Source organism: Chanodichthys erythropterus, chromosome 13, assembly GCF_024489055.1.
Source record: "Chanodichthys erythropterus isolate Z2021 chromosome 13, ASM2448905v1, whole genome shotgun sequence".
Classification (NCBI taxonomy): domain Eukaryota; kingdom Metazoa; phylum Chordata; class Actinopteri; order Cypriniformes; family Xenocyprididae; genus Chanodichthys; species Chanodichthys erythropterus.
This window is the reverse complement of record NC_090233.1, coordinates 29572653-29594419: the sequence shown is the minus strand read 5'-3', so window position 1 is coordinate 29594419 and position 21767 is coordinate 29572653. Positions and strand designations below refer to the sequence as shown.

Below are 21767 nucleotides of genomic sequence, written 5' to 3'. Positions count from 1 at the left end.
TTTACAGTAGCTAATGCCTGATCAGTTGTTATTATATCAAAGTTGTGCATGGTCAGTCTAAAACATCCATTAGACCCATTGTATTATACAATTGTATTTACACTACAGTTCAAAGGTTGGGGGTCAGTAAGATGTTTTTTAAAGAAATTAATACTTTTATTCAGCAAGGATGCATTAAAGTAATCAAAAGTGACCATATAAATATTTACAATATACAAAATAAATATATATTTCAAATAAATGCTGTTGTTTTAAACTTTCTATTCATTGAAGAATCCTGAAGGGAAAAAATTATCACAGTTTCCACAAAACTATTAAGCAACATAACTGTTTTCAACATTGATAATCAGAAATGTTTCTTGAGCACCAAATCAGCATATTAGAATTATTTCTGAAGGATCATGTGACACAGAGGACTGGAGAAATGATGCTGAAAATTCAGCTTTAACGTCACAGGAATAAATTACATAGAAATCAATTATTTTAAATTGGAATAATATTTCACATATGACTATTGTATTGTATTTTTGATCCAATAAATGCTAACTTGGTGAGCATAAGAGACAAAAAATATAAAAACATCAAACCGAACTGACACTTTTGAATGATAATATTCTAATCATCAACATTAACCACATATTTACAAATAATGCATGCTTGACTCTTTCTTGTCAGGGTGTGTTCATTGGTTGCAGTATTCAACTGTTTGCTCTCATTGCTAATCGTCACATCACTTCACTGCTCATTTACATAAAATTAAACTCTTTTCACTTTTGTCTCATCGGTGTCGCTCATATTGTCTCACATCATCAACTCTCATTGAAAATTAATGACCTTTGAGCATTGTCGCTGCAAAACTTTTGGCAGTATAAACTCCCTGAAGTCTACCATTACAAACTTTACTTTTTAGACTGGCTTATTTCAAATAGATCAAACTGTGCAGCCTGTCTACCTAATAGGCAGAATAAGTGTCTCATACATAAGACTGTGTGACACATTTAGTTGGCTTCTCTGACTCATACTGTAAGAATGAATATAAGGTGTTTGTGCTGATGGACTGCTGCAAAATCCTAAATGAGTTCACACCACTGAGTAATGGTGCGAATAAAGGCACATATCTTACTTGTATGCGAAAGAGAGTCGGGTCATATAAGGCTATGACATACTTTATGAGGACTTTGAACATTAAATTTCATAAAGTGCACTGATTTGTCAGTAACAGAATATGTCTTTTCACTCTCATTGTGACTTTCTCTATCTGATCTCTCCACAGTGTTTGAGCTGATGCAGAAGGGGTGAGTATTCTGTGTGTCCACTTAGACCTATTTTGTACGTAATACATGATTTCCCCGCATCATCTTTCATCCTCTGTCGTTCCATCGATCACTCCGTTCCTCCTTCATCTCCTGCTGTCTTGTACATCTGTCATCACTTAGATCTGACTCAGTTTTCCCTGTTTTCCTCCCTTGTTCCAAAGGGATTAATTAAATGCTTATATTTTTACTTTCTCATTCAGGCTCTTATTTATGTCTTTTTCTAGATCAGTTCTTTTTTTCTTGCTTTTTTGTTATTGAATAGACTTTTCTCTCTGCATATAAAATAATTTCATTGTTAATCTTTTCTGTGTTACTTCTGTTACTTGTTTATTCTGTTGCTTTCTCTGCTCATTTAAAGGGCAACAGTCTTCCAGTTTATTATAAGACCTCATTATTATTATTATTATTTTTTTTCAAATGTGACATTTTACTTTGGTTGAATATGAGTTTCTGCCAAGTGGCCTGGCTTTGTTTTGGAGAGAAATGTGTTGTTCAGTATCCCCGGTGTTTGTGGGCTTCTGCCTTGAAAAGAGCAGATTAAAACTTACTTTGCATAATTACAGAATGGTCTGTTTTCACCAGACCTGGCTGAATATGTTTGGCCTTTCTGCTCAATCGTGATTCACTGCCTGTGGGTAATGAATGAAATGGCCTTTGAGGACCCTGTTTTGTGCTAAGTGGTTTTTGTGATTGGTTTTTATGTAAATCTCACAGTCACAGTTCATTTTGAAGGATTCCATCCACTGTGTTTGCAGTCATGTAGTTTCACAGCATCCTCTGTTCTCTCACTGATGTCTCTTACTTGCCCAGTGCTGCCTTGTCTCGTGTTAAAATAAGGGCTGCCCCGTAATAGTCGACTAATCGTTAGTCGACTAGAAGAGGCTTAGTCGACCAAATATTTGTCAGTTAGTCACAGAAAAAGAATTTTTTTCTGATAACAGCGGAAACAACTTAAAATACTTTTAAGTTGTCATTTTTGGTAATACAGATAAGAGTAATACATCATTCGAAACTAAAGGGTCTACTTTTATTTGTGTAAACTCACAATAACAAGAAAATGTTGTGCTTGTGCCTGGGTAAAATAAAGAAAACAAACAATTTAAATATTTACTAGTACATTATTAAACTTAAATGCTGTATACATGTTGTTAATAATATTAGTTAATGCACTGTGAAACAAATGAACCTTATTTTTAAGTGTTACCTTTTCTTCTGCATATAAAAACAGATTGCAAAAAATAAAATCGATCATATTTTTGTGGTGGGGCCAGTAAGCATTTTTGCAAGGTATGTAAAAAAAAAAAAAAAAAAAAAAAAAAAAAGATCTACATCAGAATATTTGATATTATTCAAGCTGGTTTCATGCTGAAACTGCATCAAGGTTTTCAGACGTTTCAGACATACTGCATCAAAATGATTTTGTGACCTCTCCTAGACTAAATGTTTGAGGTTATTTCTCTACGTGTCATTTCATTCACAATTTCTCTTCATGAATCTTTGTACTCTGTTACCATCTTTTATTAGTACTTTATCAGCTAACTTACAATAAAATGTCTCCATTGGTCACCAGCCCTGTGATGGAAGTCCCCACCGACAGTCCATTCAGTGAGGACCAGGCCCGCCACTACTTCAGAGATATTGTTCTGGGCATCGAGTACTGTGAGTTACTTCCTTTATTTTAAAAGCCATTTTCAAATTGCCAGGTCGAACCCGCTGGGTTCCATTCTTAGTTACTAAGGAGACCACCTTGACTTGGTTTTTGTAACAGAGCATCTGAAGTTCAATAAATCCCGGGAGAGAAGAGCAAAGCAAACTCTCCTACAGATGAACGGCTGACATTAATCATTACTTGTGTAAAAATAAAGACCCAAGAGAGCTCTGTCTCAAGGAACATATCTGTGTTTGTTGTTCTAACTCTTCATGGCATCCTGTTAGGCTAATGAAGTGAGCGAATGTGGCAGTGCGCTCGTGTATGTGTGCGTGGGGGAGGTCAGCGTTTCCTGATGAAAACAAGTCTGTGCTATTTCTAAAGGCCGTTCTGATCTTCTCATCTGTCAAAAGAAGACATGAGTTATATAAAAAAATTGATTTTATTTTGCAACATAAAGATTCCATATTGTTTAAAGAAATATTCTGTGTGAAGTAAAAGTTAAGTTCAGTCAACAGCATGTGGCATAATGTTTAATTTTGTAGCAAAAAATCATTTCCAAAAGCAAAAATCTGGGTAGCTCGAAATAGGAGAATGAGCTAAGCTGAGTTGATTGCCAAGTGTCCGTTCTGCTTGAGTGGAAACTCTGCTTTCATCAGTTCATTTGAATCCTACTAACCAGGCAACGTTCGCTGTGGCAACCGTCTGGATGGCAACAGGCCATTTGCATGTTTCGCTGCAAATCAGTCTGTGTTCACAACAAACTCCTTTGTGTGTTTTTTAATTTGTGGACTGCAATCAGAGTATGCGTCCATATCCTGTTTATTTTATTAGCACTATGCTAGTTACCTCAGGGTGACATGTCAGTATAATTAATAAACAGTTATCTAAAAAATCTGTGAGGGGTTTTATGATAGAGACACCTTACATAAGCTGTGGCATACTCCATGTGTTACATTCACCTTGCTTTGCTGACTTTGATCAAATAATTATATGCAATAACCTGCTAATATTTTGAACACATGTCTTTGTTCCTTAATGGATTTTCTTTTTTCATTACCATGCTTGTCATCTGAAGACGTCTGAGACGTGGCACTTGTTGTCACACATAACCAGCAGTAATGACACATGACAAAGATGATAAGTGGTGGGCAGGTTAGCTTTGATTGACCACTTCAGACAGGAAGGCATCTATTAACCAATCAAATTCAGCTTCTGTGTCCTTAGGGTGACCTTCTTGATCCTTTCTGCTGTCCTTAGTTAAGCTGAGATCTCCTGCAGTCAGACACACTTGATTTTGTACCTCCTATTCATTTGCTATGCTCAACCTAGTAGCTTTATTAAACTTGTTTTGACTTAAAAACTGACATTTTGGTCAAAATTAAGTAAGTATGGATTTGTATTACATTGATTTTATGCCAGGATAGATGGATCAGTTCTGAATTATAAATACTTTCTGATGTTGCTTTGAGAAGTTTGATGATCCTCACATAATATAATATAATATAATATAATAATATTTTGATATTTGAAGCTAATTGTCAGTAAAATTTCAAATGAAAATTGAAATTACTCCTTTTTCTGATTATTCTTTTAGATGATATACTTGAAATATTATTTCTCATTCCTTCTCTGATATTCTTTGTCTTTTTGCTCAGTGCATTATCAGAAGATCGTTCACAGGGATATCAAGCCATCTAATTTATTACTTGGAGATGACGGCCATGTCAAGATCGCCGATTTTGGGGTCAGTAACCAGTTCGAGGGTAACGATGCCATGCTCTCCAGCACTGCTGGTACTCCTGCATTCATGGCCCCAGAGACACTGTCAGACAACCGCAAGAGCTTTAGTGGAAAGGTAATGCTTGCCTGTGGTGATTTTGCAGATATGTGTTGTGATAGGCTAATCATTCAGACTGATTTTGTGAACCATATTAGGCTCAAAAGAAAAAAAAAATTATGAATGGGTCATTGGTTACACTACTGTTCGGTAGATTTTTAAATGGTTAGTTCACCCAAAAATGAAAATTATGTCATTAATGACCCTCATGTCGTTCCAAACCCGTCAGACATCCGTTCATCTTCGGAACACAGTTTAAGATATTTTAGATTTAGTCCGAGAGCTTTCTGTCCCTCCATTGAAAATGTATGTACGTATACTGTCCATGTCCAGAAAGGTAATAAAAACATCATCAAAGTAGTCCATGTGACATCAGTGGGTTAGTTAGAAGTTTTTGAAGCATCGAAAATACATTTTGGTCCAAAAATAACAAAAACTACGACTTTATTCAGCATTGTCTTCTCTTCCGGGTCTGTTGTATATCTGCTTTCACTCCACAGTGATGCTGCTGCTTCTTCTTCTTTCCTGTTTTACGGCGGTTGGCATCCAGCTTATTGGTGCATTACCGCCCCCTTCTGCTCCGAACAGTGACGCGATTAGGACATCCGCGACATGCACACCTACGCACCATTTTAAAAAATATAGCAATACCAAAATACAAACAATTTAGAATAGCTTGAATACAGCATGCGTCTCCCTCAGACTGTAAACGAAGCTCGGGCGCACCGGATAACACGTCATCAGCGTCACTGTCTGGAGCAGAAGGGGGCGGTAATGCGGTAGTGTGTTTATTACCTTTCTGGACATGGACAGTCTACCGTACATACATTTTCAATGGAGGGACAGAAAGCTCTCGGACTAAATCTAAAATATCTTAAACTGTGTTCTGAAGATGAACGGAGGTCTTACGGGTTTGGAACGACATGAAGGTGAGTCATTAATGACATAATTTTCATTTTTGGGTGAACTAACCCTTTAAAGACGTTTATGTTCACTAAGGCTTTATTTGATTAAATACAGACAAAAAATGGTTTTATTTTAATATATGTTTAATTTTAATATTTATTCCTGTGTTGGCAATGCTGATTTTTCAGCAACCTTCAGTGTCACATGATCTTTCAGAAATCATAATATGCTGATTTAATGCTTAAGAAACTTTTTTTTATTATTATCAATATTGAAAACAGTATGCTCCTTAATATTTTTTGGAAACCATGTATAGAAAGTTCAGAAGAACAGCATTTCTTTGGAATAGATCATTTTTGTAACTTTAGAAATGTCTTTACTGTCACTTCTGATTTAATGCATCTTTGAGCAATACAATTTCTGTATTGTTTTCTTTAAAAAAAAATCTAACTGATCCCTCACTTAGTACACGTTAGTCTATTCTTTAAAAAATTATTTTCTGCATTCCAAGGAAGAAAGTCTTAGAGGTTTGGCATAACACGAGAGTAAATAAATGACAACAGAATTAAAATTTTGGATGAACTGTCCCTTTAAGGAATTCCATTTATCTCAATAGCTCCTGCATCAGTATAACAGAAGTTGTGTCTTGTTCAGGCTCTGGATGTGTGGGCTATGGGAGTGACCCTCTACTGTTTTGTGTATGGGAAGGTAAGTCGGCTCATGTGCTGATATGATCAGAGTGATAGCAGTAATTCTTCATTGTGGGATTATCTATCAGTAAGATCAATGGAGGGGCCAGTGTGCTACTGCAGTGACATTTGTGTGATTGATGATTTTGATCACTCATCCATCTAACCTCCCCTCCCTCTCCTTCTCTCTTTTTCTTCCTTGTCCTCCAGTGCCCATTTATTGATGAGTACATTCTGGCACTTCACAATAAGATCAAGTGTAAGCCGGTGGAGTTCCCTGAGACGTAAGTCGCCCCTCGCTGTGTGTGACGCATCTGCCGTTCCACAGATACAGAGAGGAAATGTCAGAGATGTTGTGAGATGAGTGTATGATGATGTGAGATGAATGCTATTTTGAGGCGTGTTGGTTTATGTATGATATTTGTTTAAATAATATGTTGATGAAGTCTGTTGTTTGTGTGTGGAAGGCCAGAGGCCATCCGGATGCATGTCATCTGGTGCATGACAAATTGTCTGCAAATGAAAGAGCGTCTCTCTCACACACACACACACACACACACTGGTCCCTGATGTCATGCTGCAGTGTTCTCAGTGGCTAAATTAACTGTCAGATATCACAATGTCATCACTGTGAATCAAATACAGTGTACGTGACCAGGGGTTCCCAATATTTTGTCAGCTGAACCCTTATGATCAGAATTTTCTATAATCAGATTCTGCTATACATAAATGCATGACTAGTTGCAAGACAGTTTTACTCTTTTATAATATATTTATTTAATAGTAGTGTGTTACCTAATCTGATATTTCTCTGCCTGGCGACAAATAAAATTAAAATGAGTGCTGTACTAAAACTCTACAATAACTTACTATAACTGTACTGTCTGATACTTTACTATACCTCTTCTCACTCTTCTCACATCTTCACTCACTTTTTGGGTTTCTTTTCTAAGCGTAAACCTTAAAACAAGCAAAGAAATTAAGGGAATGAGGAAACATAATTTGAGAGAATACACCTTATCCAAGAGATATTCTCTGAAAGCAAATTTTACTATATAAATACATTTTGTTTTAAGTATGTTTAGATATTCGAACCGGAAAAAAGACAACAACACTGTAGTGTATAACTGCTGTTTTGTACTACTGCTGTATTGTACTACACCATTTTATTCTACTGTTCTCTACCATACTCTATAACAGCGATGATATTAATTATTCATTCTTACTGTACCTATTTAAGGTCCTATTTACGTTTTTTTTTTTTTTATAAACTCAGCAAAAAAAGAAACATCCCTTTTTCAGGATACTGTACTTTAAAAACTTTAAAGATAATTTTGTAAAATCCAAATAAGCTTTACATATCTTTACATATTGAAAAGGGTTTAAACCATGTTTTTTTATGCTTGTTCAATAAACCATAAACAATTAATGAACATGCATCTGTGGAACAGTCCATAAGACTTTATAGGTGGTAGACAATGAAGGTCACAGAAACAATAAGAGGATACAAAAGAGACCTTTCTACTGGCTCTGAAAATCATCAGGAGAAAGATGAAACAAAATCAGTTGAAAGTGAGAAAACGATTATTTTGATGCTGAGTATATATTGTTGTTGTTTCATGTTTGCAGAGCTCCTATAAGTTAATTAACTCCATCCATCCTCCTTTTCTTTTGTGTTTAGTACAGTTGAGCCCTTATGATTGTTACAGAGGCAGTGTGACAGTCAGTGGGGGTTACCTCTTGTTAAAGCATACTGTTATTGTCTAGCAGTACCATCAGATTTCAGCTGTTTGCTCTGTGTTTCTGTGATATCTCAGGCCAGCTGTCAGTGAAGGGCTGAAGGACCTGGTATCACGAATGCTGGACAAAAACCCAGACACCAGGATCACCGTTCCTGAGATCAAAGTAAGTCTACAAAAGACGGAAAGAAGCACTTCTTACATTGAAAGTGGCAAGTAATCCCTTCCGCCTTCATCTTCACAACTCTGTATTGCAAGATATTGACTTACTGTTCACTGAGGAGTGCATTTACACTGAAATTATTGTCCATATTTGACTTGTTGGCTTTGTAGCATTATTAATCAATGCATCTATCCTTCAGAAATTACCTCAATTTTCCTTCCTGCATAGCATACCGGCAAGAGAGTTCAACATCAAATTATAGTCAGTATTTCAAAAAGAAATGTCTCATTAGCTTTCATTCACAATAGCTCCAGTATTTCTATCAAAAACTATTCCTGAGCCACATTCAGGGATAGTGTGAATGTGACACAATATCTCTGATAGCTTCTGCACCATCTAGCAGACTTGGTGTTTGGACAGAAACACATCAGCTAATCCCTATGGGAAAGGATTTTGGTTCAGTTCTGGAAACTTCCATCTGCTGTCTCAATGTGACAGTGAGTGTGAATAATTAGCACACACACATTCGGCCGTCAGAGACTCCTGCCTGCATGTCATTACCCAGAAAATGTTCCATTAAAGCAGCGATCCCCAGAGCACACGTTAATCAGAGCTGCACGGCCTACATTTACTCAACAGCTCTACCCTCATATCCTTAAGTCTAACTTAAGTTTTTAGGACAAATATTGTATTTCTTTAATGATTTTCTGATTTGATGAATGGTTAGATGGATGGATAGATGAAAGGTTTGATGGATGAACAGATTAATGGAATGAAGATTAGATGGATGGACCAATGAATAGATGGACGGATGGATGGGTGAATGTAAGTATAGATGATGGCTTGATGGATGAAACAGTCGATAGATGGATGGATATACAGACGGATAGATGGAGTGATGAAAAGATGGATATATGATGGCTGGATAGATGAAACAATAGATGGATGGACTAATGTAAGAAAAGATGTATAGACTGATCTTTGAACATGGATGGATGGATAGATGGTGGATGTTGCATTGAAGGATGGATGGATAGAATGTTAGATAGATGGACCTATGAATTGAAGGATGGATGGACAGGTGGATAGATGAATGGACAGATAGATAATGGCTAAATTGATGTAACTGTAGATGGATGGATGGATATACAGATGATGGAGGGACGGACAGATAGACAGATGGATGGTGGATAGATGCATTGATGGATCTACGGACATATAAATGGTAGGGTGCATTAATGGATAAACAGATAGTTAGAAGGTTAGAGATTGTCAGGATGGATGGATGGATGGGTGGAAGGATAGATGATATATGGATGGATGAAAGGATAGGCAATATAAATGGACGTAATGTCAGTGTCTGTGATATATATCTGTCTGTGTGTGTGTGTATCTTCAGGTGGACCCCTGGGTGACTCAGGATGGTACAGACCCTTTGCCTTTAGAAGAGGAGCACTGTTCTGTGATAGAAGTCACTGAAGAGGAGGTGCAGAACTCAGTGAAGTTTATCCCAAGTCTATCTGCTGTGGTAAGTGAAACAGAGAAAGAACAAGGGTTTCTATGTGTAAAAAACATGAGCTGCTGAACTGTAGTTACATGAACACACACAAGCCAAATGTGTTTAGTGCATCGTACTGCAGTCAATGAGTGGATGAATAAGAAGGTTAAGACACAGTTGTCCTTAACCAAACAAACTGAAACCTCACCACATGTCAAACTGACCTTGCTTCTGAACTGTAAGCTTTACCCTGATGACTTTCCTGGAATTAGTCCTCCTCGCCATCATGTTTCAGTAAATGAAAAGCGTATTTTAGCTGACCGCTATTCTTTCATTTCTCTATTTTGTATTTGTGAATGTTGTATTTCTGCATGCCCTGATACTGTATATGTAAAGGAAGTTAAACCTTTTCCTTTTGATGCTGTAGATATTGGTGAAAGCCATGTTAAGGAAGCGTTCCTTTGGGAATCCATTTGAGTGTCCCAGCAGACGAGAAGAGAGATCCATGTCTGCTCCCGGCAGTCTTCTCATGTAAGTGTTCCAAACTGACAAACAACAACGCAACTGAAGACCAACTGGAAACCATAGTAATATAACTGCACAAATACAAATGACTCTCCTTTTCATCAGAAACCTTTTGTAAAATGCTGAAATTTTTCAGCATTTCATCTCTTTCATTCTTTGCTTTTTTCACTCTCACATTCAAGGTCGCACCATGATATTTCAGACTTCATGTCTATCTGTTTGAACAGAAAGGTGTGCTAATAGTCACCCATTACTTCTCCTGCCGCCAACATACGTTTCCATAGTAGCATGATTCAGTCTTTTTTTCTCTTGCAGTAGCACTCAGAGCTTCAGGACTTGATGTTTTCACTATTCCTGTCTAGAAATTTCTCCTTGTCGTTACACTGAGGAGATAGCTGACTCTCTCTCTCTCTCTCATATAAATATATATACAGTACCTATAATTTTTTATGTTTTTGAAAGAAGCCTCTTATGCTCATCAAGCCTGCATTTATTTGATCAGTCACAAATCATGTGACACTGAAGACTGAAGTAATTGCTGATGAAAATTCAGCTTTGCATCAAATAAATAAATTACATTTTAAAGTATATTAAAATAGAAAACCATTATTTAAAATTGTAAAATATTTTACAATATTACTGTTTTTTTTCCTGTATTTTTGATTAAATAAATGCAGGCTTGATGAGCATAACTTTTGACCCTATAAAAGCATATATATATATATATATATATATATATATATATATATATATATATATATATATATATATATGTATGTGTGTGTGTGTGTGTGTATATGTGTGTGTGTATATATATATATACATGTATATGTATATGAACATTATTTGCATTTTTATAGTTATAAATGTAAATTTCAGTTTTCATTTTCAGCATTTATATATACATATACACAAGTTCTAAAAAGGTCACAACAATAATTCAGTTCTTTTGAATTCCTCTGGATGTTGTTTGCACCATCTTTCCTTTGACAGTTATTCTCGGGGGCTTTTTGCTGATAATGTATCTGCCCACTAGAGCCGACAGTAAGTGTCTCCATGAAGTCATCTCCGCTGCTTTTCCAACATTAGAGGGGGTTTATTCAAGGACAGCAGAATGTTCTCTCACTCTTCCTCTCTGTTTGCTGTCTGTCAGATGCCTGTCAGAATCAGCAGAGGGTTGCTCCCTGTCTTCTGAATGCCCTGGATCAATACAAACAGTCTGGTGGTTATCTCTGTATGCATCCCAGATAGACCAAAGTCAGCCTTGTGAATATTTTAATGCAGTGGTGAATGCTCTCTGTTATAGGCTGTATTGATTTTTTATTTTGTTTTAGTTTTTTTCCTGATGTGCCATATGCAGTTATTGTTCATATAATCAAAACTAAAAGGTTGTTTGATTATCTGTAAACAAATGACATGCTTGTTTGGTGTGGCCTCTCTCTATTGACAAAGGTGCAATCCGATTGGGAATGAGGTGGATCAATACTGTGACTCAGCAGACCGGTGACTTCTTTTCCAAGAATGTATTTTCATTTACCACTATAATTTTTTTATTAGCCATTTGTCAATTAGTTTTTCCCTGAGTTGTAGCATTTCTGATTAAATGGATAAAAAGCAGCAGTGCCCCCACTTGGTAGAAAGCCATCATCGTAATTTTGAAAATCCCTACTGTACTGTATGTCCCTTTAAATCTCCAGCTGTCAGGGGTGCCTATTTGCATGTCATCCATAATTTAGTGTCAGGTTGAATACACTGCCTCCCACAATGTTAATAACCTTTTTCATCTAAACACACACTTGCTGTACACACCGATCACACACTCTCCCTCCCTTTCTCAAACATTCATGCATACTCAATTGACTGCAGTTGTTACTCATTTCTTGTGAAACTTATGAAGATTGCATTAATTATTTCTACATCTCTCTTATTTATTTTATCGGAATATTGACACTTTATCAAACTGTTTTAGCATAGGCACATTATAATATAGTACAGGCACCATATCGGCTAGTGATCTGCCATTATTGGATATATATCTAATACATGACATTTCATTGTCCCTGCTCAACCTATATTTCTGCCATCTAGTGCTCACTTACATAACACTGTTAAATGTAATCTTTAACAACTCCCAAAATCCACCTTTCATGCTTTCAATTATAATATAGTGACGCGGCGCCTTTAAGTGTGTGTGTGTGTGTGTGTGTGTGTGTGCGTGTGTGAAAACAGTGCCTATAGAAAGTCATCATACCCTGTGAAAATCTTTAACTTTTGTCACATTACACCCTGGAAAATAAAATAAATTGTCTAACTTTTTTGAACTGTATGTACACATTATAACCCTCATCATCAAAGTGAAAATATAATTTTAAAACATTCTGGAGGATTATTAAAAATGGAAAAACTAGAATAACATGGTTGGAAAAGTCATCAGTCCCCTGATTTAATACTTCAGAGCCACCTTTTGCTTTAATTACAGCCATTAATCTTTTTGGAAATGTCTGTACTAGTTTTGCCCACCTAGATTAGGGAGTATTTGCCCATTCTTCCTTGCAGAATGACTCTCAAGTTCAGTCAAATTTTGTGGTAAGTGGCAATGGACTGCTTTTTTCAAGTCCATCCACAAAAAAAGCAGTCTTTTTTTGAGTGGCATCTTTCATCTATCAGATGCCGCTCAAGAACATTCACCTTCCTGTCCTTAAGCCATTGCATTGTTCTTTTGGCGGTATGTTTAGGATCATTGTCGTGTTAGAAGGTGAATGACCTGCGCATCTTCAGTTGTCTAGCAGAGGGATGCAGGTTTTCCTTAAGAATTTGGATGTACTTGGGAGCATCCATTTTCCCTTCAATCCTGAACAAATGCCCAGTCCTTGATGAAGAGAAACATTCTGCCACCACCATGCTTCACAGTAGGTGATATATGGTGTGTTTTGGGTGGTGTGCAGTGTTTGCTTTTTGCCAAATATAGCACTTGGAGTTCAGTCAGTCAGAGAAAAGGTCAGTTTATGTATATATAATATATACACACACATTTATATAACCTCAGAATATCAGTGCATTTTGTCAGCCTGTAGTTTTCTGTTTCTGCTGGATAGCACCACCCCGCCATTCCAAAGCTGTATATTAAAGGAAATGTGTTATTACTGATGGTCAGTTTGTTGCATCGTGCCACATTTTGCTTTCTGTGTAAAAGTTGTTGCTTCAGGCCTGGTTAGGACACGGTATAACACTATACACATCACTGAACCAACCCTGTCTGGGAGCATGGGGAAAGAAATTGCCATATCGCTACTCATTTGTTGGATGTGATGAAAATGTGGCTGCACATTATTACATTTCAGGACTTTTTTCTGGCCTCCAGCACCTTTAAAAATCGCTCTAATTTTTTAGCCACAGAGTGCAGGTTGAGTGTGGGTAACCTATTCATATGCTTATGAAGCACAGACTGGAGATGGTAATATTTCCTGTTGGTGTTTGTCATATAGAGGAGTTAAACACTGTCTCTTCTGGACAAATATGCATGGCATTTGATGAGTTTTTTAAAAAAGCATCTGGCGCATGCATCTCTCTTTAGTAGTTGAAGCTAAAGCTGTCCATTTACATAAATTACATTTATTGAATTATTGCAGGACTCGAATTAAATGTAATCTAATGTCGACTATCGATGTAATTGCCATTCTGACCAGCAATAACTTACTGTCATCTCTATAATGACCTGGTTCCTGCTGCTTTACTTCACATGAAACTGCTGATGCTCTCCTCCCTTTCCTCCACTCTCTCTCTTTGCTGCAGGGACTCTTGGCCATTCCGGCCCTCTTTTAAACTCCAGCCCTCGTTAAGGTAACTCATTGTGACAGGTGGTCATTGTCATTTGTCACTCAAGCCCTGTCTCAGATTCCCTGCCCTTCTCCATGCATTCCCACGGGTCAGTGAAAAAGTCATATCAGCCTCCATCGTGTCCTTGTGTGGCATTTCTCTTACTTTAATGGCAGTGAAAGTATTTGGTATAGTCCAAGCCTGTGAAACACATCATGTTGTGGTCTTTCATTGAATCCCATTATGTACACTCTGTGTGCAGTTGTGTTTGCTGCAGAGAACCTTCCCATGTTCATCTGTGTTTCCTCCAAGATTGTTTGTGTCAGTGTGCTAGTTTTCTAGTTTTCAGTGTTTAATACTGGATAGTTTCAGCCACAGATGGGTGATGGATGCATCACTCCTGTTTAATGCATGTAGCAGATTTTTGTTTTATGATATAAAGGGGCAGCAATGTGCTTTACAATTATATACTGTTTCAGTAATGTGCTTAAATGTGCTTTATTTAAAAAATGTAAAAAAAAATGGCTGAATAAATTTCGGCAACAGCTGGCTGAACTTTTCAGTTTTGTTCTATTCAAAAAAACATTTAAAATAACTGTTTCCTATTTTACTATTTAATATATATCAGTAGTATTTAAAGGGATAGTTCACCCAAAAATGAACATTTTATGTTTATCTGCTTACAGATAAGGGCATCCAAGATATAGGTGACTTTGTTTCTTCAGTAGAACAAAAATGATGATTTTTAACTCCAACCGTTGCCGTCTGTCAGCTGTATAATGCATGTCAATGGGAACTCCATCTATAAGAGTCAAATAAACACGACAGACAAATCCAAATTAAACCCTGCGGCTCGTGACGACACATTGATGTCCTAAGACATGAAACAATCGGTTTGTGCGAGAAAACCAAACAGTATTTATCTCATTTTTTACCTCTAATACAAACCATGTCCAAATGCCTTGCGCGCACGACATCCGGTGTGTGAGGTGTGTATGCGCTCTGGCATAGTTTAAAGGATTAGTCCACTTTCAAATAAACTTTTCCTGATAATTTACTCACCCCCATGTCATCCAATATGTTCTTGTCTTTCTTTCTTTTGAAAAGAAATTGAGGTTTTTGATGAAAACATTCCAGGATTATTCTCCTTATAGTGGACTTCAATGGACTCCAGACGGTTGAAGGTCAAAATTACAGTTTCAGTGCAGCTTCAAAGGGCTTTAAATGATGCCAGACGAGAAATAAGGGTCTTATCTATCGTTTAAAGCCCTTTGAAGCTGCACTGAAACTGTTTGGAGGCGGTTTCTTAAGGAGAATAATCCTGGAATGTTTTCATCAAAAACCTTCATTTCTTTTTGACTGAAGAAAGAAAGACATGAACATCTTGGATGACATGGGGGTGAGTAAATAATCAGGAAAATTTTATTTGAAAGTGAACTAATCCTTTAAACTATGCCTCACACACCGGATGCTCAAGGCAGTTGGACATAGTGGTGTATTAGAGGTAAAAAATGAAATAAACACTGTTCGGTTTCTCACACAAATCGATCATTTTGTATCTTAGGACATAAATGTGTCGTCACGAGCCGCAGGGTTTAATTTGGATTTGTCTGTACATGTTTTTTTGACTCTTATAGATGGAGTTCCCATTGACATGCATTATACAACTGACAGGCGGCAACGGTTGGAGTTAAAAATCCTCATTTGTGTTCTACTGAAGAAACAAAGTAATCTACATCTTGGATGCCCATGGGGGATCAAGCAGATAAACATCAAATTTTCATTTTTGGGTGAACTATCCCTTTAATATATATTGACCCAAGATGCTACAGTGTCACTTTCAAGGTAAAACTAATAACTGTTTTGAAGTTTTTGAGATTTGTGTCATCAAAAATATTATTTTTTTCTTGAGGGACTTAATAACAACTAAATAGATATTCTCAAGCACAGTGTCTTTGAAAAAATCTATACTTGTTACTTGGCCAGACAAAAATCACAAAGTATTCATATATTTTGTGCTAATTTCTTCTGTTCTTTCTGTACAACCATTCACGGTGCATGGTTTTTTTTTGTTATTGTGGTATCATTGATTCCCTAAATGAAATGCAAAACTTGATTTTGCAGCCTCTATCTATCAATTTTATTTCAATTAAATTGAATTGCCTTGATATTTTTTTTTATTTTTTTTTATGCCAAAGCATCTGTGATTATATGGGCGATTCTTGGCCTGAGTATAGTGGACCAGACTTTATAGACTATAGTTAGTCAAAAGTCTGGCTTTTTGAGATAAATACTGGATCAAAGCATGGATCATTTAGAAAGATAATGATTCATTTCTCTCTCTGTTTTTCTTTCTCTCTCAGAAAGGGGAGCAGTGGAGAGGCTGGAAGAGAAGTCGAGCTCGAGGACTTGCATGAGGATGAACCACCCACCTCTTGAGTGTCTCCATAGATCCTGAAGCGTTCCTCATTGTCTGCACTTCTCCATTCAGACACTTCCAACCCTTTGAGCAGATGATGATCATGACCCAAACGACTAAACTTACACTACACTCTGTTTCCACCGACTTGAGGCTCACCTTGACATTGAACTGGATTCAGCTATTGCTTGTCATTCAGGCTTTTCACTTTTTTCAGTCTTGCACAAGAATCACTTTCCTTGCTTTTTAAGTCTCAGAAAACCTGGCCTTGGTAATCCATCAGAAAACCAAACTTTCTCCTTCACGCAGTTTGGATCTTTTTACCTTTGTTCTCTTATCCTGGCTGAACAAGTAGATTTTGGAAGGAATCTATAGTGGACCAGGTTTGTTTGAAAGACAGATTATGTCATAAGCTTTCTAGAGCAAAAAACTACAGCATTTACAAAAGATGCTAAAATATTAACTCATAAAGCTAAAAACAGTGATGGCATTGATGCAGTGTGCTGCCATCATAACGTATGTACATGTGTATAAATAGCTATGGTGTCTTGCCTTTTTGTATATGTTGTTGTGCAATTCCCTATCCGTCATAGCATGCCTGAAATATGGCCTTTTCCAAATTATGGTGTTTCCATATCTCTGTTGCTTTCCATTTCTTTCATACTATCAAAATGTTCTCATTTCATTCAGATACAATTTATTAACAGACACACACACACACAGTGTTGTAGTGTGAATCAAAGGGGCTTATGTAACTACTAGACACTAAAAGAGCTCTTGATGTATAAATGTCTGTATATTCAGTCAATTCTAACAAACAGGGCTTTCTCATGAAACATTCAGCATTTAGTATAAGCATTATCTAGAACAGGGCTTTTCTTCCATGTTTGTCGATGTCAGAAATCCCACATTTGGATCGCACCGGATGCAGGGCTCTCGTGTTGCAGCGCTTTGTCTCTACAGGAACAGAATGTGTCATTGTTTACCAAGTCTTCACATTCTAAAAGGCCTATTTGTCAGTCAGCAGTGCAAACGGGCGCTCCAACAAACATGCAAACATGCCACCGAGGCGAGCGAGTGTGCACTGATGTGGAAGGAGAGGGAGTCAGTTTCACTCAAAACAGACAAGCCAATTGAGGAAAGGATCTGAACATGGTGGTTATCTGTAGAACGAAAGTGAACTGCCATTCAATGTCATCACAGTCCCTCACGGCCTGTATTAACTCCGTCCAAAACAATACACCCTTGTTTACATGGGATCGTCTGCCAGGCGAACCCATCATCCTCTTTTTTTTGAACCGTGTATTGAAAGTACAAAGAGATTCTGAATGGACAACCATTGTAAATGCACATTGGTGGTCGAGATATTGAATTACAAGCACAGATCACTCATATTATTTAGATTTTTATTGTGAAATCATCACTGAGTGTGTTTCAGTTTTAAAAGGACAGTTCACCCAAAATGTAATACTGTTATCATTTACCAAAGGTCTGTTTATACCAACACAAATGTTTATACCAACACAAAAGAAAAATGGCAGACGAGCTGAATGAAAATTTGCAAATTCACATTCAAGGTAATGATTTTAGTAAGCAATAAGATACGAGAGGCTGTGCTGTATCGTGGATAAGTCGTGATTTATTCACGATACAGCACTAGCCGCGAGTACCTTATTGCTTTTATAAAACGGTTACCACACAATACAAATATTAAAGCCAAAAATTTGAATCAATGCAACTATCATGAAGTAAACTGTTTCTAAAAGCCTTCCTTCCGCCGGAAAAAATAGTCCCTAACCGTAAACAGCAACAGAAGTTACATTATTATGCCATTAGATGGCAGCAAAGACTGTCTTTATGAGTGTGTCAGTCAGTAGTGAAGACTTTTACATTGAAAAGACTGAATTGTTGTGAACACAGAACAAGACGCAACTGACAAATGCTTTGACTATTGCTGTCAGTCACGGGAAAAACCCCTTAACTGTTAAAAGGACAAGATAATACATCAGACATTTAAACAGATTGTTTATTATGAACATAGCACTGACCTGAAGGAAAATGCTAAATCTGAATGCAGATAATAAACTCGCTCACTTGATCTCTTTCTCACAATACTCTTCTACATAATACAGTAAGCTTCAATGAATTGAGAACATACAGTTTACGTTGCTAAGAGTGGTTGCTAAGGATGTTGTGTAGTGGTACACAGAACCGTTGGGTGAAGCGGTCATAGCCGTGTTTTATCGTGAATAAAACACAGCTATTGACCAATCAGAATCGAGGACAGGAACTAACCGTTTTATAAAAAAAAAGCATAAAAACCCTGTTGTCCTATTGAAAAGATTAGAAAAGGTTTAAACCACCCCTTAAATCCGGATGAAATTCCAATAGCAAATTAATTCCGATTTATGTGGTTACATGTGACCAGTAGTAGGCTAGTCCAATTACAAACAAGATAGAGTCCATATAAATGCAGCTGAAAGAGCAGCTTGGAATATTTCGAGGTGAACTGTCCCTTTAATTCATTTTCAGAGAATAAAGCTTGACTTAATTAGGTCAGCTGCCAATTATTTCTAGTAAACAGCAAGTGCTTAGAGAAAACCTTTAACCGATGTCAGTCATTTAGATGACTCATTATTGCTTATATGAAGACGGATTGATAAACTGCAGTGAACCGCTTTCATTATGTTTTCACTAATATGCTGTGCAGATGGTGGTCTATTTTTCTGACTCCTACACATTCTTCCCTTGTTCTCTCTCTTCCCCCATCTCTCTCTGGCCCTCTCTAATGCACACACTCCTTCTAAATTGGTTCTTGCCCATACTATTTTCTGTTTAAACTGAATTACACAGGAAAACTATTTTCAGTGCCAAACGACAAGTCTTTTTTTGGTCTGTTTGTATAGAGTATTTGATTCAGGCATTAAATGGAGTCTCATTTCCATTGTATATTGAGATTCTGTATGTGGTACTCAGGGTCTGGACACAGACAAATACAAAGAGAATGGAGTAGCATATTCTGTGTCCAGGAGCTCTAAGGTGTGTTTACTGTATGCGTATAATTTCATCGAATGGTTTTAAATGACCTCCGTTCTTATATGTGCAATCAATCGCATTTGTCTGTTCTGTCTTGAATGTGCAGTAGTCTTGTCAGTTACTTCTTGATGTATGCTATGCACCCGTTAGTGTCTTGATGTACGGCATGTCCCTTAACTTGCTATAACCTTTACAATTCATTTTGATATCTATGTGATATTTAAAACAAATAATGTCTAAAACCCCTTTAAATTGTTTCCTGCAGGACTTTTGTATAAGCTAAACATATGCAGCAAAATGCCTGTCTGAGCAATCAACTCAAGTGTGATGGCTTTATTTCCTTTTCCAGGTTTCAGCTCATGTGCAATAGATGAGGTTTGATCATTTGTCTACCCGAATTTTTAAAGGTTTCTGTTGTTTGACAGGAGTCTCTTAAGGAAGTGAGAGAAAAGTGACCATTTTGACACACTTTGTAGCTGCAAAACGTTCTTGCAAACAAAGCTTTATGCTTTTTTAATTTCCCTTTCTTACATATGTTGATTCAAAAGTATATCAGAATTGATTAATGTATATAAATTGTCTCGCTCACATACCTGCAGTTTGAACTGCCCAGTTATTTGTGTCAGAGTGCCTGATATTGCTGTTTATTTATAGACGTCTGTATTCTGCTGCATTGATCTGAATGTAACTATTACAAAAATTCAAAGGAAATATACAAAAAAGAGCATGGCCTGAGAAAGCACTGAATGCAACTCTATGTAAATATGTACCAAACCATATAAAGATGCTATTTTTTGCATGCTTTTTGTACACATAGACATAATCAAAGACAATAAAGATATCACAGGTGACTCCGGTTCCTTCCTTATATTTTGTCATTTAGCTTTTTATTATCATTGCTTATGATAAAAATAAGCATGGAATCAACCAATTAAAATGAACTACTAAAAAATAATACATATGTAATGGAGTTTAATAGGGGTGACCCTGAATAGTCGACGATTCGAATCTTCGATAGGAGGAGTCTGATTCGACTACCAATCTCACAGTCGAATCGTCGCAGAGGTGTTATGAGAAGAGATATGGGGGCGCTCAATATCTGATTTTACATAGACACACCGGTTCTTTCACAATAGGTTAATATACAGCCTATGTTAATACTATAAATAAAAATGTGAAAAGAAAGAAGCTTTTAATAAATATTTTTTAATGTGCGTGAATAAATCCAACCTGTGACCGATTTAAAGGTGCCCTAGATTGTTTTTTTTACAAGATGTAATATAAGTCTAAGGTGTCCCCTGAATGTGTCTGTGAAGTTTCAGCTCAAAATACCCCACAGATTTTTTTTAATTCATTTTTTTAGCTGCCTATTTTGGGGCATCATTAACTATGCACTGATTTTTTCAGCACGGCCCCTTTAAGAGATGCGTTCCCTCTGCCCCACGAGCTCGTCTCGACTATATATACATCGCATAAACAAAGTTTAGACAGCTAATATAACCCTCAAATGGATCTTTACTAGATGTTTACTGTATGCATGCTTCGAATTATGTGAGTAAAGTATTTATTTAGATGGTTACGTTTGATTTTGTGAGTTTGAGGCTATGCTCTGTGGCTAAAGCTAACATTACACACTGTTGGAGAGATTTATAAAGAATGAAGTTGTGTGTATGCATTATAAAGACTGCACATGTTTAAAAATGAAAATAGCAACGACTCTCGTCTCCGCTAATACAGTAAGAAACGACGGTAACTTTAACCACATTTAACAGTATATTAGCAACATGCTAATGAAACATTTAGAAAGACAATTTACAAATATTATCACTAAAAATATCATGATATCATGGGTCATGTCAGTTATTATTGCTCCATCTGCCATTTTTCGCTGTTGTTCTTGCTTGCTTTCCTTGTCTGTGCACAGATCCAGCCTTTAATACTGCCTTTCCTTGTCTAATGCGTCAAATGGGCTGGCATTATGCAAATATTGGGGTCATACATATTAATTACGTAACAGTCGGTGTTATGTTGAGATCCGAGTGTTTTCCGGAAGTCTTTTAAACAAATGAGATTTACAAAAGAAGGAGGAAACAATGGGGTTTGAAAGTCAATGTATATCTTTTCCATGTACTGAACTCTTGTTACCGTGTGTTCACACCGCCGCCGGCGAGA

The 21767-nt window shown here is 36.8% G+C and overlaps 1 protein-coding gene across 3 annotated transcripts in view; it reads left to right on the top strand.

The window, feature by feature from the left end:
* The window catches only part of camkk1a (calcium/calmodulin-dependent protein kinase kinase 1, alpha a), a 102636-nt gene extending 82071 nt beyond the window's left edge, over nucleotides 1-20565 (top strand). For all 3 annotated transcript variants that reach the window (XM_067406910.1, XM_067406907.1, XM_067406908.1), the window contains exons 9-17: nucleotides 1274-1295; nucleotides 2887-2975; nucleotides 4623-4822; nucleotides 6365-6418; nucleotides 6610-6683; nucleotides 8217-8304; nucleotides 9701-9829; nucleotides 10227-10330; nucleotides 16504-20565. In XM_067406910.1, the coding sequence (XP_067263011.1) occupies nucleotides 1274-1295; nucleotides 2887-2975; nucleotides 4623-4822; nucleotides 6365-6418; nucleotides 6610-6683; nucleotides 8217-8304; nucleotides 9701-9829; nucleotides 10227-10330; nucleotides 16504-16579 (836 nt within the window). In that variant the 3' untranslated portion in view covers nucleotides 16580-20565. The remainder of the gene's footprint in view (nucleotides 1-1273; nucleotides 1296-2886; nucleotides 2976-4622; nucleotides 4823-6364; nucleotides 6419-6609; nucleotides 6684-8216; nucleotides 8305-9700; nucleotides 9830-10226; nucleotides 10331-16503) is intronic.
* The last annotated feature ends 1202 nt before the right edge of the window (nucleotides 20566-21767 follow it).